Raw genomic sequence first — 20017 nt, 5'->3', positions numbered from 1 at the left:
TGTCTTAATTACTGTAGGAAAATCAAGTTTAGGGTTACTCATATTTTTCGTGAAGGAAATGCACGTGCTGATTAGTTGGCTAATTTATGATTTATTCATAGAGAACATTTCATTGGTATAATAGGCTTTCATCTAGTTTGTTTTTAGAATTATTTATAATAGGTATAGTCTACCTATATATGTTAGCATATGAATTTTGGTTTAATCCTCCCATATTTTTTGTATTTTTTTTCATGTGGTGGCAAATGATTGTTGTTGCTTGAAGTGTCAACTTTGCTCAGATGTCAAGTTGTATAGTAATACCTAACATAAAAACTTTTATAAAAAAAACATTTTGTAAAAAAACTCACTCAATTCTTAATGTTTATAAAATAACACTGTTTAACCTAATTATATAAGTATTATCATTGAATCACTATTATTAACCTTAAAATATTATTTTAATCATTTTTTCTGATTTAAAATATAAACTTAACTAGGAAAATATTTATTGTAAATAACGTTGTTGTTTAACTGTAGTAAAGCATTTTCATTACAAATAAACTTTAAGTATGTTGCTAGGCATAATTATGTTGTTTAAATAGTCTAAATTTAAACTTTCTTTTAGAAAGCTCACTTTAAGTATGTGTTTGGATTTTATTTAAAAATTAAGCTAAATTGAATTCCATTGGAGTTAAAAAAAAACTAACAAAACATTGTAATTTTAAATTAGCTACAGTTTAAATTGAATTTAACTTCTAACTAGATTAAAAATAATTAAACATGTTGGCATAATATTTAAATAAATTCTAAAACATTTAAAAATATTAAAAATGGCACGTTTTAGATTTTTTTTTTATAAAAAAACGAAAATAATTAAATATTTTAAATTCACAGCAGCACATTATTAAACAATTAAAAACATATGAAATAAACTTAGACAATAAATATGAGGAAAACTGAACTGTTTTTTGTTTCACATTTTTTTATATGAATCTTATGGCATCCCCACATGTAATAATAATTTTCATATAAGTTTAATTTAATTATGATAAAAGCATAGTAAAAACAAACTTAATTTTGAATTGATACAATAAATGTTCAAAAATTGCTCCTACAAGTTATCATATAGATTAACTGAACAAGTTTGACCCACTATTTGAAAATCAATATATTAATATTTTAGTTTGTTGATTACAGAAAGAAAATCGTTATTTAATATAATTAAAATAAAAAATACCTATTTTAAAACATTTAAATTATAATATCAAATGTTTTTTTAATTAAAATGAATAGACAATCAAAACATACAAATAAGAATAAAATAGCAGTAGTTTGAAATGAGAAATACAATTTTTTTTTCTGGGATGACGTGTAAATAACTTTAAAATATTAAAATTGTTTATTTAAGAAAGTGAAGAAAATAAAAGTTCCAATCTTCGAATTGGTACATCTCCAAGTTATATGGTATGAAATTAAATTGTTACCTATGTAAAAAAAAGTGAGCAAATTATTACTATATTTCAAAATTTATAATTAGAAACTTTAGAATACCAAAAAATATTAAAATCATTGATTTATTTAACTCATTTAACCCAAAAACACGTATATGTAAGATTTTATTTTCATTTATTATATACACGCAAAATTTTTGCCCTGATTTCGAGTAATTCCAGTCAGAAATATGCACCGTTAGATGAGTTGACTCAGTATGCAAAACGAACGGAAAATAATCGCCAAGTAGACCAAAAAGCGTGACCAATTTGAATTCAAAATCAAAGTTAACGTTACGATTCCGTAGCTGAGGTTCGGAGCTCAAAGCTAAGCCCGAACCAAAGCAAAAACCCCATTCTAACTCCAGAAAACAACCACTCTTCTACTCTTCTCACTTTTCTGGGTTCTTTCTTCTTGAATCCTTTGCCTAGGACCCGCATAAAAAAGATCATTTTTTTGGGGTTCTCTTCAACTTGGGTATGCATGTGTTTTGGTTTCAGGAACAAACAAAAGTGCTCTCTTGGGTTGTGCTTATTTTGTGTGATCATTTTGGTTTTCACTCTCATTTCTTTAAACCTTGCAGGAACCGGTTTTTGGGTTTCTTTTTTTATTAATCATGGAGAATGGTACGATAGATAAGACTCGTGATTTCAATATGGCTTCAAGAAAAGCTGAAGAAGCGGGTCAGTTTGTGTTTTCCTAAGCCAAGGGTTCACTTTTGTGCTTGTTTTTGTTTTACAAGATGTTTACTTGACGATGATGATTGCAGAACTTCCTTCTTTGTAAAAAAAAATCTTCATTTCCATGTTCCTGTGCTATTGAATTGTCTGATAGAATGTTACAATAAATTGTGCAGCTTGCAGACGCTATATGGCCACTCAGTGGCTAGAAAGCCAAGTGGGTCCTCTTGGTATATCGAGCGAGCCTACAGAGAGAGAACTCATTTCTTGCTTGAGAAATGGTCTGATACTTTGCAATGCCATTAACAAGATTCATCCAGGAGCAGTACCCAAAGTACTACATTATAATCCTGAATATGATTTATGTTTATTTATTGTATATTTAATTGAGCGATCAATTGGTAGCAGGTTCATATTGGGAAGTTTGAGTTTTTCATTTTTGTTCTTTCTTTCTCTTCGCCCCCACAAAATGCTTAAACCACTTTTTGATGATGTTTTTTTAAGGTTGTGGTTGTGGATAATCAAATGTCTTCACAATCACTTACCTGGGATTCTCAGCCATTGCCCGCCTATCAGTATTTTGTAAATTTACGCAACTTTCTTGTCGCAATGGAGGAATTAAATCTTCCGGCTTTTGAAGCTTCTGATCTTGAAAGGGTATGTTGCTTTATAGCTTTCACATTTTCCACTTGCACTTCCAAATAATTCACTCGCAGTGCTATTTTGATGTATGTAGCTATGTGCAATTGGTGTAATATAAAATGAGAAAGAAAAGTGTTTTTATCAGTAAATTTGCAAAGTGCTTTGATTATAGGTGTATGAACAAGTATGTTGGTTATTTATTTTCAGGATACTCTAGGGAAGGGATCGGCAGCCAAAGTGGTTGATTGCATTTTGGCACTTAAATCGTTTCAAGAGTTGAAGCAGATGAACAATCAGAATGGATACAACAAATACATAAAATCTCCTTTACCTATGAGAATGCTTTCAAGAGCTGCAGCTGCACTCCCCTTTGATGCTAGTAGGCACTTGGATTTGTCTGCCACAATGGAAAAGATGCCTCCCGCTGAGAGTAATATTTTGAATCGAGAAGGTTTAGTAATCCCTTAATCTTGTTAAATAATTTTATTATCTGATTTGCATCTGAGAGCTGAAGGCGAGTTGCACAGGATATTTCAAGCTACCAGAGTTTGCCAGTTGCCATCACATAAGAGGAAAATCAGTTTGGAATGTTGCTCTTTCTAAATTTTCACTCAACAATCAATTGTTGATATCATAAAATTTGTTTGAAAAATAAATTAATTACATGATTGAGTGATTGGGATTTTTCCAAGCTTACTCAATGAACTAAAAGCTGGATTTTTCCTTGAGTTGTACCTCTCCAACATACTATTATTCATCTCTTGCTATTAGAAAAGAAAGACAATGTTATTCCACTTTATGACAAAACAAAAATATATTTTGTTTTGATTGCATGTGATCAGTCAATTGTTATGAGTTTTTCCATTTAGACTTCGATATACAGTCTTTGTATTCTTCTGTGCACTTGAATGATTGTAATTTTCTTGCTACTACTCTTATTGAATGCACAGCAGAAATTGTGGAATTACTTGCCAAGCAACTGGTTGATCGTATGTTTGATGCCAAAGAAAATATTGATGGAAACATCATTGCTTCTCTCCGTAAAGAACACCTGGTAGTGGTAAGTAGTAATCATATGAACAAATAAGTCTAATTGAAAGTAGGATTCAGTCAACAAATGCCTAAACAACACCTTATTTTAAGGAATCAAAAAATGAAAAGTATGTAATGAAAGTATATCCTTTAAAACATAAAATTTTAAAAGGTTTTACTTTTTTGTTTAATATTTTATATCCTATATTTTTTAATTCTTACTTGGTGCGCTAGTTGACATTTTTAAAAAAAATTAACAAGCTGAAATAAGAAATAGATTGATTAGCCATTAAGTGTTTTATCTCCCACCTAATTTCTTTTTATTTACTGCAGGATCCAATAAAGGTATTTAATCAGATAATGGCATGTTGTAATGGGGAACAACCACCAACAAGGTTTCATGAGGTTTGTTTGAGTATATCAAATGTATGGTGTTTCTTGACGAGTCATATTGCTGTCCATCCTTCTTGCTGAAATTGTATGGGATTAAGATAAACAATCATACTTGGTTTCGTAAGCCAAAGAGCTAATATTGTGGTGAGAACGAGTATATCCCAATTCATAAAACTTACCACTTGTAGCTGCCACTGTTATAGCGAACCCGAAGTCATGTGAAAGGACAACTGAATAAGGCTTATTTGTCTTTCTAGCCTAGCATTCAATTGTGATTGAACTTTGCAAGATTTTGAAACGGAAATATCATAGTTTATTGTTAATATTTTCTTTGCCTCAGCTTTCGCAATGATTCTTGACCTTACATAATTGCCATTGCTTCTAAAGGATTTTGTGAAAGAAGAGGGGTTATCACATCATTCCACATCTACACAATCAAATGCTTTATCGGCTCCTGACAATTCTAAGGTACCTTTACTTTTCTGTAATTTCACACTAGAATAGTTATCAATGATGGTTAAAACATAGTGGCAAAGAATAATTATGTTCAAAGGAAAGAATTAAAATGATTGTCATAGTTTGTGACATGTTAATGACATGTTAATGGGGTTTACCAAATTACATCAGAAAAAATAATGTTCTCTTTTACCACAACATTTAGATCATCAATATTGTAACGCACTGGATATAATCTCAATTTTGGACTCTAATTTTTCCAATTTACTATTTATACAGCGTTGCCAAGCTTGTCCCGGAAAATGCAAATGCAACCAGGAGCATCTTTTAAACATGCAGGAAAAAGAACTTGTGGTATGCATTTTATCTCACTTGTTTTCACTTTAAGCAATGAATTGAAGTTATTTTAATTAGAAATCATAATTTAGAACTATTAAGAAGTGGACTTTAATAACTCAATCCCATAAAACCGACTTATAAGGTGAGGTTTGCACCCACTTATATACAATGAAATGTCTTCATCTCTAGTCGATGTGAGATCTCCAACACACCCCCCTCACGCTGAGAGTGACACCTTATGCGTGGGACAACATATTATGGGTGGTCCGATAACGGCCCGATAGCGGGTGGCCTGACAAGCCCAATAAATTCTCGCTAGGATAAGCTCGAAAATGGCTCTGATACCATAAGAAGTGGACTTTGAGTCTAACTCAACCTCATAAACTTGGTTTATAAAGTGAGGTTTGCATCTCTAGTCGATGTGGGATCTCCAACAAGAACTATGCTCAGTGTAGGAGGGCTAAATTATAGTTTAACAAACTATATCTGGATACTCTTTATAGTCATTTTTGTCTCACCAAAACTTCAATTGCTTTCTATTGCATGTATGCTGGTTATGTTACATCTTAATTTACTTTCTGGAGTAATTGAGAGGAAAAACATCACATCTAGCACAATGGATATGCAATGAACGAGTGATACTTGATGGAATAAACTTGCTCCCTAGTGATTTAGGAAATATGAAGACAATTGTCTTTTTTATGCCAAGTCAATATTTTGTTCCCTAGTGATTTAGGAAATAGGAAATATGAAGAAAATATGTGGTTATTTCTGATATTCTCTTCTTAGAAGAACCTAAAGGGGTACTACTGAGATAATTCTTTGGTGGAAACACAGATTGGGTCTACTGCATTTGTTGAGGTGTGTAAATTTCTTTTTTCAGGATCTCAAGGCTTTGAAGTTGAAAGTTAAGAAAGAGTTTGAAGATATGCAATCTCAGTTTCAAGGATTTTTTAATGACATTGGTATGAATAACTATTAACTTTTCCAGTATTTTTTAACTTCATCGTTGGCAAAATAAAATTTAGTTGATTTTCTTTGCTGACTTTCAATGCTACACCTCCTCACTATAAAAGGGGGGGATGCCATGTTGCTTAAGCTAATGAGACAAACATCCATCACTGTATATACCAATGATTTTAAACTTCATCTTTCTGTTACTTAGCTTTTGGGGTTGGTGGGGATGACTTTCTAGAAAATAAAAATTAATGAGGTGATGATCAGGTTAAAGAAATGTATAGGTGTTTTAAGAGGTGATTTTCTATCCTGTACCTGTCTATACATATGACATTTGCTTCTGAAAACTCTGTTAATAGTCCTGTGTTATGTTGCTTAATGAATTCAGGAAGTCAAATACAGGAGATGTCAACTAAAGCTATTGGATATAGCAGAGTAGTAGAAGAGAATAGGAAACTATACAATATGGTCCAAGATTTGAAAGGTTGAAATACTTTTAGTTTGATTATGTTTAATGTATAAGATCACTTTCTTTTTGTGTATTCTTGTCTTGATGATAAGTTAGTTTTGAACTCAGGTAATATTCGAGTTTACTGCAGAATCAGGCCATCATTCCAGGCCGAATCAAGCAATATTGTTGATTTCATTGGGGAAGATGGTTCTCTATTCATTTTAGATCCATCAAAAACACTGAAAGATGGAAGGAAACTTTTTCAGTTTAATCGTGTTTTTGGTCCAACAGCTGACCAAGGTAGAGTTCTAAAAGCCAATAGTATTTTGAACCAGTGTGACTACCTTTTTCTCTTACGATCTCTTTGTTGAAATTTACCGTTTTGTGCTCAGATGAGGTTTACAAGGATACTCAGCCATTAATTAGATCTGTGATGGATGGATACAATGTTTGTATTTTTGCTTATGGTCAAACTGGTTCAGGAAAGACTCACACCATGGTAAGATACTGAATATCACTCTGCTTCAGTTGCATCATGGATATGTTGTTTAAATTGATTCTAAAAGAAGAAAATCAAGATGAAAATTGCATTTCAGATAGAAATATACTAATATTGCATTACTATCCTGGCCACTGATCAATGCAAGAACCAGCAATGACTATTCGTTATATTTACAGACTGAAAACCTAGATGATTCAATCAAATATTTCTTTTTTGCTGCAGAGTGGTCCCTCAGGTGGAACATTTAAGGATATGGGAATCAATTATCTGGCTCTTACTGATCTGTTTCAAATGTCTAATGAAAGAAATGACATCATAAACTATGACATTTATGTTCAAATGGTTGAGATTTACAATGAACAAGTTAGAGATCTACTTGCAGAGGACAAAACTGACAACAAATATCCTTTTCATATTCATTATTCCATACATTTCCACACTGTTCTAAAGAAATAAGCAAGAGTAGGGTTGATTTATAGTCCGTTGATCTTAATATTTGCAAGTAATTTGTCTCCTTAACTAAACCTTAAATTAGAAATCCGGAGCTGCAATGATGATGGGTTGAGACTTCCAGATGCCAAATTGCGTCCTGTGAATTCTACAGCTGATGTTATGACCCTCATGAAACTTGGTGAGGTTAATCGCGCTGTCAGTTCGACTGCAATGAACAACAGGAGTAGTCGTTCCCACAGGTGAATTTCTGCTTTTCTTATATAAAGTACCTGGGGTGGTTTTTGAGGCACTGATAAGGCTAATCAACACGTTGCAGTGTACTTACTGTGCATGTTCATGGCAAAGATACATCTGGGAACTCCATTCGCAGTTGCTTGCACTTGGTAGACCTAGCTGGAAGTGAACGAGTAGACAAGTCTGAAGTTACAGGGGAAAGACTAAAGGAAGCACAATTTATTAACAAATCTCTTTCTTGTTTGGGAGATGTGATCACAGCCCTGGCTCAAAAGAATTCTCACATCCCTTACAGGAACAGCAAACTCACTCTTCTTTTGCAAGACTCCTTAGGTGCATGCTAATATTATATCATTTTCATTCTCTCTTCCAATTCCAGCTTTTTTTCTTTTGTAGAATTCCAGTTGTAGGGTGAGATGATGTCACAGAAAGGCTTTGGAGACTCTACTTTTTACTTTTCTAACCACATGACTAAATATTTGTTAGTAATGTGTTTCCTCTTGCAAATTTTTGCATTAGGTGGACATGCAAAAACATTGATGTTTGCTCATGTGAGTCCGGAAGCAGATTCCTTTGGTGAAACAGTGAGTACTTTAAAGTTTGCTCAGAGGGTTTCCACTGTGGAACTGGGGGCAGCCCGTTTGAACAAAGAAAGCAGTGAGGTTATGCAACTAAAAGAACAGGTTAGAATGTAAATTTGTGGCACAAACATTTTGTAACTTCTATGCATGCTCTGACATAACTTAAGAATTAGGTTGTCATTCAGTATCATAGACATATGTAAGAGTTGAAGCGAGTCAGTGTGTTCTAAAATCAAATGAAGTCGAAGTGATTTGTTTTACATGAATATTAGGTTGAGAGCCTTAAGATTGCATTGGCAACCAAGGAAACTCAGAGAATGTTCCAAAGAAACAGAGAGCAGTACACTCCGTTAGAGAAGCCAACACACTCTGAGAAAACTCCATTGCCCTCTCGAAGACTTAGCATTGAGAACTGCAGTGCCGTAAAGACCGATAAATGTGTGAGTCGTGAGGATAGAAGTGGAGCCAAATCACCACTTTTGTTACCTCGTTCCAGAAGATTAAGTTTGGAAGGTCCAAAAGCTATCAAGAAAGATGGTCTGCAATATGAGCCAGTATCTATGCAGAAATATCGCTCAATGCAAGATGAAGAGGCAGTGTCAAAACTAAATGGCCAGTTCAGCAGTGGCAATTCCAGGTCAGAGTTGCACCCCAAAACCCCTCGAAGTCCTATAAGCATTTCCTATCAAAAGAGATTGATAAAATTAAATGACGGGATGCAAGTTCATCCTATTAAACTGCCTCAAACACCTGAACCACCTGTTCGGGATGTACATGCCTCTAAGGTGATGGGTAGCACAAATGGCAAAGGATCCCAGATAAGAAGATCCTTGAGAACAATTGGGAAACTGATCAATGGTGGCCCTGATAAGAGGTGTGTTCTAACTGTTTACTTATACTGTTTGAATAAACTACTCTATAAACTACTCATATACCTCAGTTTTAGGAGAAAATAGACGAGAAGTTTTCTATAAGAAGTCAAGTTCTTAAGTTGATTTTAACTTACCTCAGTTTTAGGAGAAATAGACTATATAAGTTTTCTGTAAGAACAAGTCATTTTCTTTAGTTGATTTTAACTTACCTTAGTTTTCTATAACTTAGTTTTAACTTACCTTAGTTACCTTAGTTGATTTTAACTGTTTACCTTAGTCAAGTGTATAAGTTGATTTTGACTTGTGGAGAAGTTTAATTCTTTAGTTTCTTATTTTTCTTTTAATTGTTTATGAAAGGTTATACAAATGCGATCTTAATAATGATACACTGTTTTACTCAATCTTTATCCTCTGTGAAATATGCAGGAGCCAACATATGGTTGAAGTCAAGTCACCAATGGGCAGTGGCCATAGAAATCATGTAAAATCACCCATCAGGGGCACTGGCTATACAAATAGTGTAAAGTCACCAATTTCAGCTGTTGAGAAAACAAATAGGAGGAAATCTTTAACAGGGATTCAAGCACCACTGCCAAACAACTCACGTAGATCTTCACTTGGAGGAAAGCCAGTAGTAGCATGTAAGTTAAAACCTATAAAACTGCCATTTTACATTTATCAAGTGATATGAAAATATATACTAAAACTATAGTTTTGTATCCATATCTGAAGTTGAGGACAAGGAGACAAATGCTAGAACTCCTCCAAATCCTCATTCAGACACCAAGGCTTCAAAACGGTGGCTGTAGATCAGTGACAGTGGTGCCTCGACTTGAAGCATGCCAACATTGCTGACTTAGTTTAGGACAAGCTCCACTTTGGTGGGAGAGTTTTGGTTTTATGATCAAGTTAACAACAGTGTAAAAAATGTCACAGTATTTATTTATCTTTCAAGGAGGCTATATATCTGTCTTTTCCAAAGGGGCATTCTTGTAATTACAAAAATCAAGAAACTCAGAAAATGAAATTAAAAATTTACAAGCTCATGCAATGCAGGCTGAAGTTCTTCTTTACTCTAGCAACAAGTGGTGCCCTATATCACATCAATGTTTATCCTAATAATTTTGAAACATCATAGTATGGTGGGAAAGTTTTGTACGTAGTTTGGAGCCCAATTCCAGTTGCCCACATGGGTGGAGTCTTGGAGTAGAGGACTATCATGTGATAACATCACAAATTTTTCCCTCTTCAAGATAAAAAAACTATAAAATGGACCACCAACAACCTAACTTTTCCCAATGGTTTTAGTAAGAGATAGGATAAGAGATAGAGAAACATACGAGTAATTATACTTAAGCACTTTGTAGCGTGTAATTCACATCAAGGTCTTTTTTACCTTCTCTCATGTCCAAAATATATCCTTTGTTCTTTCATCAAATATCAGATTTTTGTGTTTATGAATCACAATTGCAATACATGGATATATTTTATTATGAATGATGAATGATTAGATATATAACGATTCAATATATACATTAGAATACAGCGAAATTACAAAGAAAAATATGGTTTCACAATCAATTACTCCACTTTACACCTCATTAAATATTAATATTTTAATTATTTTTAATTTTTTTAATTTTAAAAATTATTTTAACATTTTATATTTTGTCTAATATTTTATTAAAATTATTTTCTTATTTTCAATTTTTTTTATTGTAAATATTAATATTTTAGTGTATGTGTAAACTGACCGGTGTCAAAATATAATCTCCCAATGACAAATCATTCAACAAAAGTCTATACATAATACTAAAGCTTGTTCCGAAGCACCTGGCTAAACGACATAGTTAAACTTGCAAATCCTACAGATGTGAATAGATTAAGGATATGTGGATATGATATATTGTTATATAGTTGTTAGCTTCCCCTTCATAGTTTATTACCGTTAGTGGTCCCCACTGAATCTGCTCAACATGTCACATGTCAACAATGGAGTTTCCATGCTGACATCCAATTATGGCTGCAACAGAAGAATCATCACATGCTCAAATGCAACTGTGCAATTCTCGAGGATAACATTGCCACCATTCACAAAAGTTCCAAGAACAACATAGTTGCTTGTTTCTAGTACAACATATACCTATGATGCACTTCTTCAACACTTCAAGCATTGCCCCTTCAACTTTGTATATATAGACACGCATTATTACATATTCTCTTCATAAATGAACGTGTCAGATAATTAGCCTAAGAAATTAAGAAAAAAAATCACCTATGCCTTTTGGCACAAATTTAGGTTCCATCCGTAGGTGGCAGCTTTGCACTGTGGTTATCAGCTTTCTTGGATTCCCCTTTTCTAATAGAATATGTTATCTCCGAAAAATGACAAATTATTACGATCTTAAATTGTGAATCCATAATTTCATCTAATGTTTTATATAACATATGAATTTTATAAATTACAAGAAATAAATAAATAATAAGACTTGATTATGCGTGATAAAATATATTTGGAACCCCGCTGGCCTTGAGCTACCTAGTATCAGAAACCAAAAAATTCCCACATGAAATTTTGGCATGGCATGATCAACATTAACAATTGAAACCACCATTGGATTTGAAGTGACCAGTATAGATAAAATAGTTTTTTTCACACAAAAATGAGGGAAGTCGCAAATTATAGATTTTACTTACACATCCTAGTATACATTTGTATATGTTTGCTGTACTAAGAACTTTGCAGGTTGTCTTGATATGCATGAGAATGATAAATACTTAAGAAAAAAACTACTTTATACATTAAAAAAAGAACATGGTTAATGAAACCACTGAAATTCACATTGGTTGGTGCTGAAGATTGAGTTTTGATTTGGAGAGTGTATACTCATAAGCTCGATGCAACCTTTTTCTGAATCTTCCGAGGTCTAATATGACATTTTGGCTGTCAAGATAGATCTTCTTTGTGTATTCCCACCCCTTCTTGTTAATGCTTGTAGGGTCTCTTAGAATAGGATCATTTTTATCATATTTCTCATACAAAGTGCTCTCTCTAGGATGAATTTGATAGCCAGTGTATTTCAAGCCAAGCTTCCTTGCAGGTTCCCCGTAATAAGTTTCTGCTGCCCATGTGGTTCCAAGAGGAACCACTTGAATAAACACAGAGCCAGGTCTCAAAAACATAAAATGAGTCATAGCTGCTCCATGAACACCAATCATGACATCACTTGCATTAAGAGTCCTATAAATCTTGGCCAATTCTGTTGTTCTGCCTGGTTTCAAAATTTCCACCATAAACCCAATTTCCTTCGCCATCTTCACCAACAAATTCTCATTGGTTATGGCTCTTGACCCACTTCTAGAGAGAATAACCAACTTTGGTTTCTTCCTTGGATTTTCTTGCACTTGTTGCTTAATATACTGTTGTTCAGAGGTTTCTGATGATTGAGATGAAGAGTCTTGTTCTCTTGATTTTTCTTGTGCTATTCTTTCCTCCTTCTGAATCAAACCCCTAATCCTAGGCCAATAAGCTTGATCCAAAAGGTTTCTAAAATCAACAATGCTCTTGTTACCCCTCATCAACGCAGAATCCACAGTTAGCTCATCATGGATTCTGAGACCAACTATGGCTTCTGGGAAGCAATGAGTTCTATTGTCTCCTCTAAAATCAATTGGTGGAAAATCAGACAGCTGAGAAAGAATGTCCCCGTACTTCATGATCCACCAATTATGATATTCAAGAATCACAAACACTACCTTCTTATTGAAATGCTGTGAAGTAATGTATAAGGGTATGATTCCATCATTGAATTCATGATAAACATTGCCGGTGTAGCCCCCATTAGAGAAGAACACTGCCGGAACATCGTGATGGACATCACAACCACCAACATCATTTACTTTCTTTGAGACAAGGCTTAATTCATCGATGGTGTTCATAACACTTGTCTCCCATTTTCGAGTATATGGCTTGATCTTTTCATGCTGGAGTTCCTCCTCAGCAGAAACATTATCAGCGCTCCTTGGATTGTAGAGTAAGATCGAAGAGGAAGCAGAGTGTGTTCTTATATCACCTTTCATCACACAGACATCAGAACGAAAACCACTTCTATCACAGCAAATAGTTCCTGCGTTACCAAAAGAGCACAAAACATTACTTGGAGAAAACAACACGAAACCAACAAAACAAGCATAAATTTATAAAATTTATCATTAAAAAAACTCAATCATTAAAACGATTTAACAACAGGAACTTTCTCAGTAAAACACACAAATTCCATTACTTGGTCAGGCTAACTTTGTTAGCAATGAACTAAACCAAGGAAAATCCATGGGGCTACCCTTTTTCAATGATTATGTTTGGTAATCCACGTATAAAACAAACAACACAAGCAAACAAAAAGAAGAAGATATTACTCACCAGCAGAAACAGAAGAGCAAGTAGAATCATTTACATCAACCCCATCTGAGTTCCCATCATTTCCAAAAACAGGAGAGTCTGAAAAGAAGAAAAGAAGATCAACACAAAGACCAAGAAACAGAGACAAAAAAGAAAAGGAAAATCCCGAGAGATGAAGCTAGCCGGTTGCTTACACAAGAGAGAGAAGGAGAAGGAGGTGGGAAGGAAAAAAGGTGCGAAGACGTAGCAGCAAGAGAGAAAGGTGATGAGTAGGAGGAAAGACAAGAGCTTTGGCCTGGTTCTCTTGTAGTAGGCAGAGCTTGAGCAATCCAAGGTAATGATGGTGTGTGAGTCTTCATCTCTGGTGGGGTCTGCATTAGGCTTTCTGGGTTGATGGGAGCGGTGATAGTGTACCATAGTGTTTGTTGTGAAAGCAAAGCTGCAGTATTTATGACTTTTTGGCAGTTTGAAGAGGTTGAGAGAGAAAAAGGCTGAAAAGTAGAAATGGGTTCACCACAACACAAGAGAAGAAGAGAAGAAGTGGGAATATGTAGAAGGCAAAACTGTGTTTGAGGAAAATGGTATTTATTTGGTTGTTGAGAGAGAAGATGGTTTGGTTTTGATGGAATGAAGAAGAGAAAGAAAGAAAGGAATAAAAGGGAAGAGAAGAGAAGCGTGAAAAGGAAGGTTATTGGGTGGCGAGTTAGAAAGAAAGAAGAAATATTTGATTTGGCCGTGTTAGGAGCAAAGCTAGCAGGCAACAGTCAACTTCGTCAGCCGCGTCTCAGTCTGGAACACGCTGCTATCTAGGTGGCCTTCTCAGATACAACTATAAATACTTAAATATAAACATAACTACCTCATTTTCACATTCTTAATTCATAAACTTTCCCTTAAATCATATTTCAAATGCTCTCAACTACAATCTTTTAAATGGGAATCAAGTTGCTAAGAAAAGAGAATTAATATGAACCAAATCTATGCTTCATACAATTATTAACAAACTATTTAAATTAAATTTGTATTAAATGAAAAAAGTGTTTCTGAAATAATGTTGTGACAACAAAATTAAGTAAAGTCAGTAGATTTATTATTTATAATTGTTTTTAATATATAATAATATAATATTTTATATTCTTATTGTATAAATTATGATTTTAAGTTTAAATGTTTGTTTGATGAAAAATAGTGAAACATGAGATAGAGGTGGTACATTAGTTTTATGTTAGATTATGATATTAAGTTGAATTATAAAACTAATATGATTGTTAAAAAGACATTTGACCAATGATTTTGTTGGTATAATTGAAAAAAATAGTTGTGTGGTCCTAGTTTGAGACGTATCAAAGATGTGTTGGGTTTAGGAGTTAAAGGTTTTTTTCTATTAGATCTAATAAAATACTAAAATTCAGAGGGAAAATATCTATGTTTGATGATAATGAAAATGATTTTACATGTTTCTCTTTAATTAGTGTTTGAAAATAGATATTTGTGACAATTGACTGATATTATCATTAAGTATAATTTAAATTATGTATGTATAAAATCTAATATTAAGATTAAGTATAATTTAAATTATGTATAATATCTAATGTGAATTATCGATTGGGTTGGGTATAAGAAAACAACTATGTTACAATAAATAATATTTATTATTATGATAAATTTTAATTGAATTATTTTAACATGATAAATATTTTAAATCCAAATAACTTATTTTTTTCTTATTTTGTTGTTGTTTAATAATCTATTAATTGTATTCTATACATGGCGATGTAAGATTAGAGATAACTAAACAAGAATATATATGTATATATATAGAACCATATGAATTGTCACTTATGGAATACATGTAATTATTTTAATGTTTAGATATGTTTCTTTAAATACTTTGATATATAATAATATAAGTTGGAGAATTAAATATTTAATGGTTATTCTAGTTTTTTTTTTGTGCTACACACATTTATTACAATAGCGAAAACTGCAAATAGGCAAACCTAGGATACATATTGGTGGATAAAGTTTTTTCTTTCTTTCTTTTTTCTTATAAAGCTTATCCCTTTAATTTCTAAAATATTTTAGTTATAATATACTAAGACACATCATGGTTTATCTCTGTGCCACGTATCATATAATAATAAAATTACTTATATATTAAGCAACTAGAGCATCTCAAACCATAGCCACTCTAAACTAAGTATTGTCTTAAATCTTCATTGGTAGTCAAGTTAGAAATCAAAGTAATTCAAGTTAGGGTTAAATATTTACTTGAGACAATCAATTGATATAAGGAATTTGAAATTGAAGAGTGAAATGAAAAAATCAAAATAAACCAATAAAAAACATGTGAAAATAAATATTCAAGTTAATGTTCAAAGTAAGTTAAAGTTTTAGAGGAAATCAAATTCAAAAAATGACTTACAGAAAAGGAAAACAAGTTTAAAAAAATAAAAACTAGCTTGTGAAAAAGCTTAAGAAGATAGAATCTTCTACTAGTTTTAAACCAACTACAAATGCAAAAGAAGCTGGCTAATTGTCTTTTTCTTCAAATATATTTAAAAATTATTTTTCTCATAGTGTAGAATATAACAATGTGAAAATAGTATATATTAAAAATAAATTCTTTTAATCTTTTAATAAAGACGAAAATATTTATTTTATTGTTATATTTTAAAAATGTAAATATGTTTATAATCCCTGAAAAAACATTGTTAATTTTAATAATGACCTTTTCTAATAATTTTTTAATCCTTATTTTAAACTTAAAATGAAAAATATTAATTAATATAATAAAGTATGAGAGAGTGTTTCAAATTAAGATAATTAAATTTTAGGCACTTAATTCAATTAGGTAATATATTTATCATTTAACAAAAATAGTTATTATTTTAAATTAAATAATTATATTTATCATTTACTTTTAAATAACGATTATTGTTTTATCTAACATATAATTTTAACTTATTATAGTTATAATAAAAATAAAAAATTATGATTTTTGTATTTAGAAAGAAAGTTCTTCTTTATAATATATTAGAAAATATATGATTTTACTATAATTTAAAATTACAATATAAAAATTAATAATATATGTTTTTATGTAATAAATTATAAGATTATAAATAAATTATAATTATTTTAAATAAAATACAATATTTTTATTTATATAAAATAATAATTACCGTATTTAATTAAATTACGGACTTAAAAAATATAATTATATTTATTTAAAATATTCTTTGTTACTTGAATTATATTAATTAACATTTTTTAACTTCAAGCTAAATTAAAACTAATTCATACTCTTATAAATGATTTTTGTAAAATATAAAATACATTTATTTTTTTTTAAATAGAAAAATTGTTTGAAACAAACGTTTTCTACAATATTATATAGTATACCTCAAGCAACACACATCGAATAAAGGTGAAACAAAATATTTTTTCTTCTTTCTTTGGAGGAATTGCTTCTTCTGTTAAATAATTAGAAAAATTCATGTAAAAGAAAAGTACAAAATGAATATTTCATTATTATTTTTAAAATACTGCAGTTCGAACCTTCTTCTCACTGAGATTTCCAAATTCTTTTCTTCCTTTGCCTTTCGAAATTGTCTTACAGAGTGTGCGAGAAAGCTTATGTAACGCGCTTTTAAGCGCGTGAGCATCACATCAACATACACCTCATTTTTTCTCTGTTAACTCAAATTCTAGGTTAGTCAAATCTATGATGAATATTAATGTTAATTACATATTAATCAATCTAATTATCATTATTCTTGCCATCTTAAGATAGTGATAGGGTTTGCTTGCATGTTAAAGATCGGACAAACAAAGGATCAAAAGTAATAAAAAAATAGTTACCAAATGTTTATTATCGGTTGACTCAGCCGTCGTTGACTTCAAAGGTAGATGGTGACTCCTCCTTTCTCCTGGTGGTTTTCGTTCTCTCCTTGGGTAGCTGAGAGTGGCCCTGTTGAAATAGAAGGGGTCCTACTTGTTGATTGCACTCCAACGATCAAGTCAGTACTGGACTATAATAAGTATGTAAAACAGTTTCAATCTTAGAAACGGCATACCTTTTTCTAGGTTCTTACCACCCTTTATATAAGTTGTATTAGGTCAACTTCCCTATCCCTCAAGGTTCTTTCCTTAAGTGGAATTAGGGTTTACTGGTGAGACATCATGTGACGCGTTGCACAAGCTTAGCGCAGTCACGACACAAGACTTGCCTTTTTTGGAGTGCAATCTTTCTAATCGTGTAGCCGCCAAGATACCTACTCATGTACCAGCGTTGCGGCACATCTGTTTTGTGGGTGCCTTAATTATTCATGTGTCATGCATGCAGTCTTTCCCTAGAAACCCTAACCCTAACGGGCCTTAGCTTCTTCAGGGAACACTTGTTTGTGCCGTACCCGAATATACTATACACACCCCATGCATGATTCTCTTGTGATTTAGGTCCTTCATGGTATCTGGGTGTTAACTCATATTGTTTGTGGACCCCAACTTACATGATCCACCATTACTATCAGACCATCATGACCGATGTCCGATGTCTTTCTTTATTGCCGATGACCGAAGTCTTAGCCAGGACACCAAAATTTTAAATTTATATTTGATTATCTACATGCCCATATAATTTTCAATAACATGCAAAGTTATTGTTTACTTTTATTTTTATGAAGAGGAATATCTTTTCATTAATATATTATAATTAATATCAAATACTTAATTACATTTTTATTTCTATTATTTATTTATTTTATTTGGTCTAATTAAAATGAAAATGTGTAGTTAAAAAAGAGAAACATAAAGAAGAAAGAGCATGGAAGGAATAAAAGGAGACTGTTTCAAAGCAATGGATGAATGAAGGATAATCACTCTGTCAAAAACAACTCAGATATAAGAAGGGTTTGTTTTTAAACTTTTTTTTAATATTTATTAATGTTTTGACTTCGAATCTACTAAAATATTATAATCAAAATTACTCATTTAAGATATTATCTCCTTAAAAAATATTTCATCACGAATTTGCGTAATTTTTTTTAAATAAAATAAAAAAAGAAAATTGTGTATAAATTTTACTCCAGTGTTAAAAGGTATAAACTATTAAACTTATCATGATACTAATTAAAAAAAAGTAATCTTTCTCAGTATGTTATCACTACTTTAATTTTCTTTTATCTTTCATTTTCATTAATATTTTCTGTTCTTTATAAAGTCTTTTACTTTTGTGCAAATCATTTACACTTCTTTATTATATTTCTTTAAATTATATATCATTACTATTTTTCAAATTAAACCAATTTTATTAATTTCTACTATTTTGATGTACTTGATTTAGTTTTTCAGTTAACATTCTTTTCTCTATTTCCGAAAGTTTTTATTTAAAAAAAAATTAAAAGTGGACAGAGAACAGTTTAAGTTAACTTTATATATGTTTAATTACAATAATAAAACTTTGGTATCATAAAATATAAGTTTTAATATTTGTAGTAATAAATTAAATACTGAAATTGATTATTTTTCATTAAACCTTAATCTTAAAGAAAAGTGATAATCTAAGTTAAAAATTATAATAATATTACTAACTTAAATAATAAAAAAGTATTGTACTTGTTTTTTATTAAAATGTTTTATTTATATTTTAACGCAAAAACACAAACATAATTAGAGCAATGATTGAGAGAGTATAATTCAATTCTAAAAATATAAATCAAATTGAAAACTCCTATTTATAATTTCTTAAATGATTAAAAAAATTTCTAAATCAATAAAGGGAAGTATGCATGAAATGGGACACACAAGGGACGAACTTTGTTCACCTAATCATTGTTTTCATCAAGGTGGGAGATATTTTAAGTTTGGAAAAGACAAATTTAAAATTTTAATATTTATTCTCCTTGCATTTTATTGAATTTAGATATTCTTATGAGTAATTTGTCATACTATTTTTTATATAGTTTTAATTTACATATTTTTTTAAATGAATTATATATTAAATTATTAATTATATTTTAACTTAAACAATACATACATTTTTTTAGGAATTGTATTATATTTTAGTTAAGGGCATTATTTCTAATCTTCTATTTATTTTTTTAAAATTTTAAATATCATAAAACATAATATATATATATATATATATAATGTAAATTATATATAAAGCATATAATAGTATATTCATTTATTTGGACGTTAAGAGGTGTTTGCAACCCATGAATCAACCTAATTTATCACGAGTTCATGAAGTTAAGTTGAATTTTTTTTTTAAAGAAAATTATAAGCTATTTTTATATTTTTGAGAAAATAAAAAATATACAAACTTCCTCTTGAATCTTTAATTATTTAAATGATTCATATTTTAATTTATTTTAATACTTTTACTTACTATATAGTTATCATTTGAATTAAGTTTGTATTAGTTATTAAGTATTGGAAATTATCATCTCCAATTTAAAATTACTTAAAATGTATAACTTTTTCTATATTTTTAAAATTTTATGAGTAAGGTTGAGTTAATTTAATTTTAATTCAACCTAAAGAGTTA

At 31.0% G+C, this 20017-nt stretch overlaps 2 protein-coding genes across 2 annotated transcripts; one reads left to right on the top strand and one right to left on the bottom strand.

Moving 5' to 3' along the window:
- Positions 1–1799: 1799 nt before the first annotated feature.
- LOC137814026 (kinesin-like protein KIN-14L) lies at positions 1800–10116 on the top strand. The gene is made up of 20 exons (XM_068616549.1): positions 1800–1950; positions 2057–2156; positions 2330–2487; positions 2658–2810; positions 3003–3246; positions 3746–3855; positions 4161–4232; positions 4608–4688; positions 4956–5030; positions 5899–5980; positions 6361–6456; positions 6550–6723; positions 6816–6922; positions 7148–7323; positions 7453–7617; positions 7695–7945; positions 8132–8295; positions 8466–9067; positions 9492–9706; positions 9798–10116. The coding sequence occupies exons 2-20, from the start codon at positions 2090–2092 to the stop codon at positions 9872–9874; spliced, it is 3069 nt and encodes a 1022-aa protein (XP_068472650.1). The 5' UTR covers positions 1800–1950; positions 2057–2089; the 3' UTR covers positions 9875–10116.
- A 1613-nt stretch (positions 10117–11729) lies between these two features.
- On the bottom strand, positions 11730–14276 carry LOC137814025 (xylan glycosyltransferase MUCI21-like). The gene is made up of 3 exons (XM_068616548.1): positions 13659–14276; positions 13486–13563; positions 11730–13192 (listed from the first exon to the last, which is right to left on the bottom strand). Exons 1-3 carry the CDS (start codon positions 13879–13881, stop codon positions 11904–11906), a joined length of 1590 nt encoding a protein of 529 aa, XP_068472649.1. The 5' UTR covers positions 13882–14276; the 3' UTR covers positions 11730–11903.
- Between the last annotated feature and the right edge of the window lie 5741 nt (positions 14277–20017).

The sequence above is a fragment of the Phaseolus vulgaris genome, chromosome 1 (assembly GCF_000499845.2).
Source record: "Phaseolus vulgaris cultivar G19833 chromosome 1, P. vulgaris v2.0, whole genome shotgun sequence".
Taxonomy (NCBI): Eukaryota; Viridiplantae; Streptophyta; class Magnoliopsida; order Fabales; family Fabaceae; genus Phaseolus; species Phaseolus vulgaris.
This window is presented reverse-complemented; position numbering and strand designations above follow the sequence as displayed.

Bases quoted from the DNA above. Each gene is read 5' to 3' on its own strand.
- LOC137814026 (XM_068616549.1), top strand. From the start codon at position 2,090: ATGGAGAATGGTACGATAGATAAGACTCGTGATTTCAATATGGCTTCA. The intron at 3,247-3,745 runs GTTTAGTAATCC...TTGAATGCACAG, and splicing joins TAATATTTTGAATCGAGAAG to CAGAAATTGTGGAATTACTT. The intron at 4,233-4,607 runs GTTTGTTTGAGT...TTGCTTCTAAAG, and splicing joins CACCAACAAGGTTTCATGAG to GATTTTGTGAAAGAAGAGGG.
- LOC137814025 (XM_068616548.1), bottom strand. From the start codon at position 13,881: ATGGTACACTATCACCGCTCCCATCAACCCAGAAAGCCTAATGCAGAC. The intron at 13,564-13,658 runs GTAAGCAACCGG...TCTTCTTTTCAG, and splicing joins CTTCTCCTTCTCTCTCTTGT to ACTCTCCTGTTTTTGGAAAT. The intron at 13,193-13,485 runs GTGAGTAATATC...TTGGTAACGCAG, and splicing joins TTGCTCTTCTGTTTCTGCTG to GAACTATTTGCTGTGATAGA.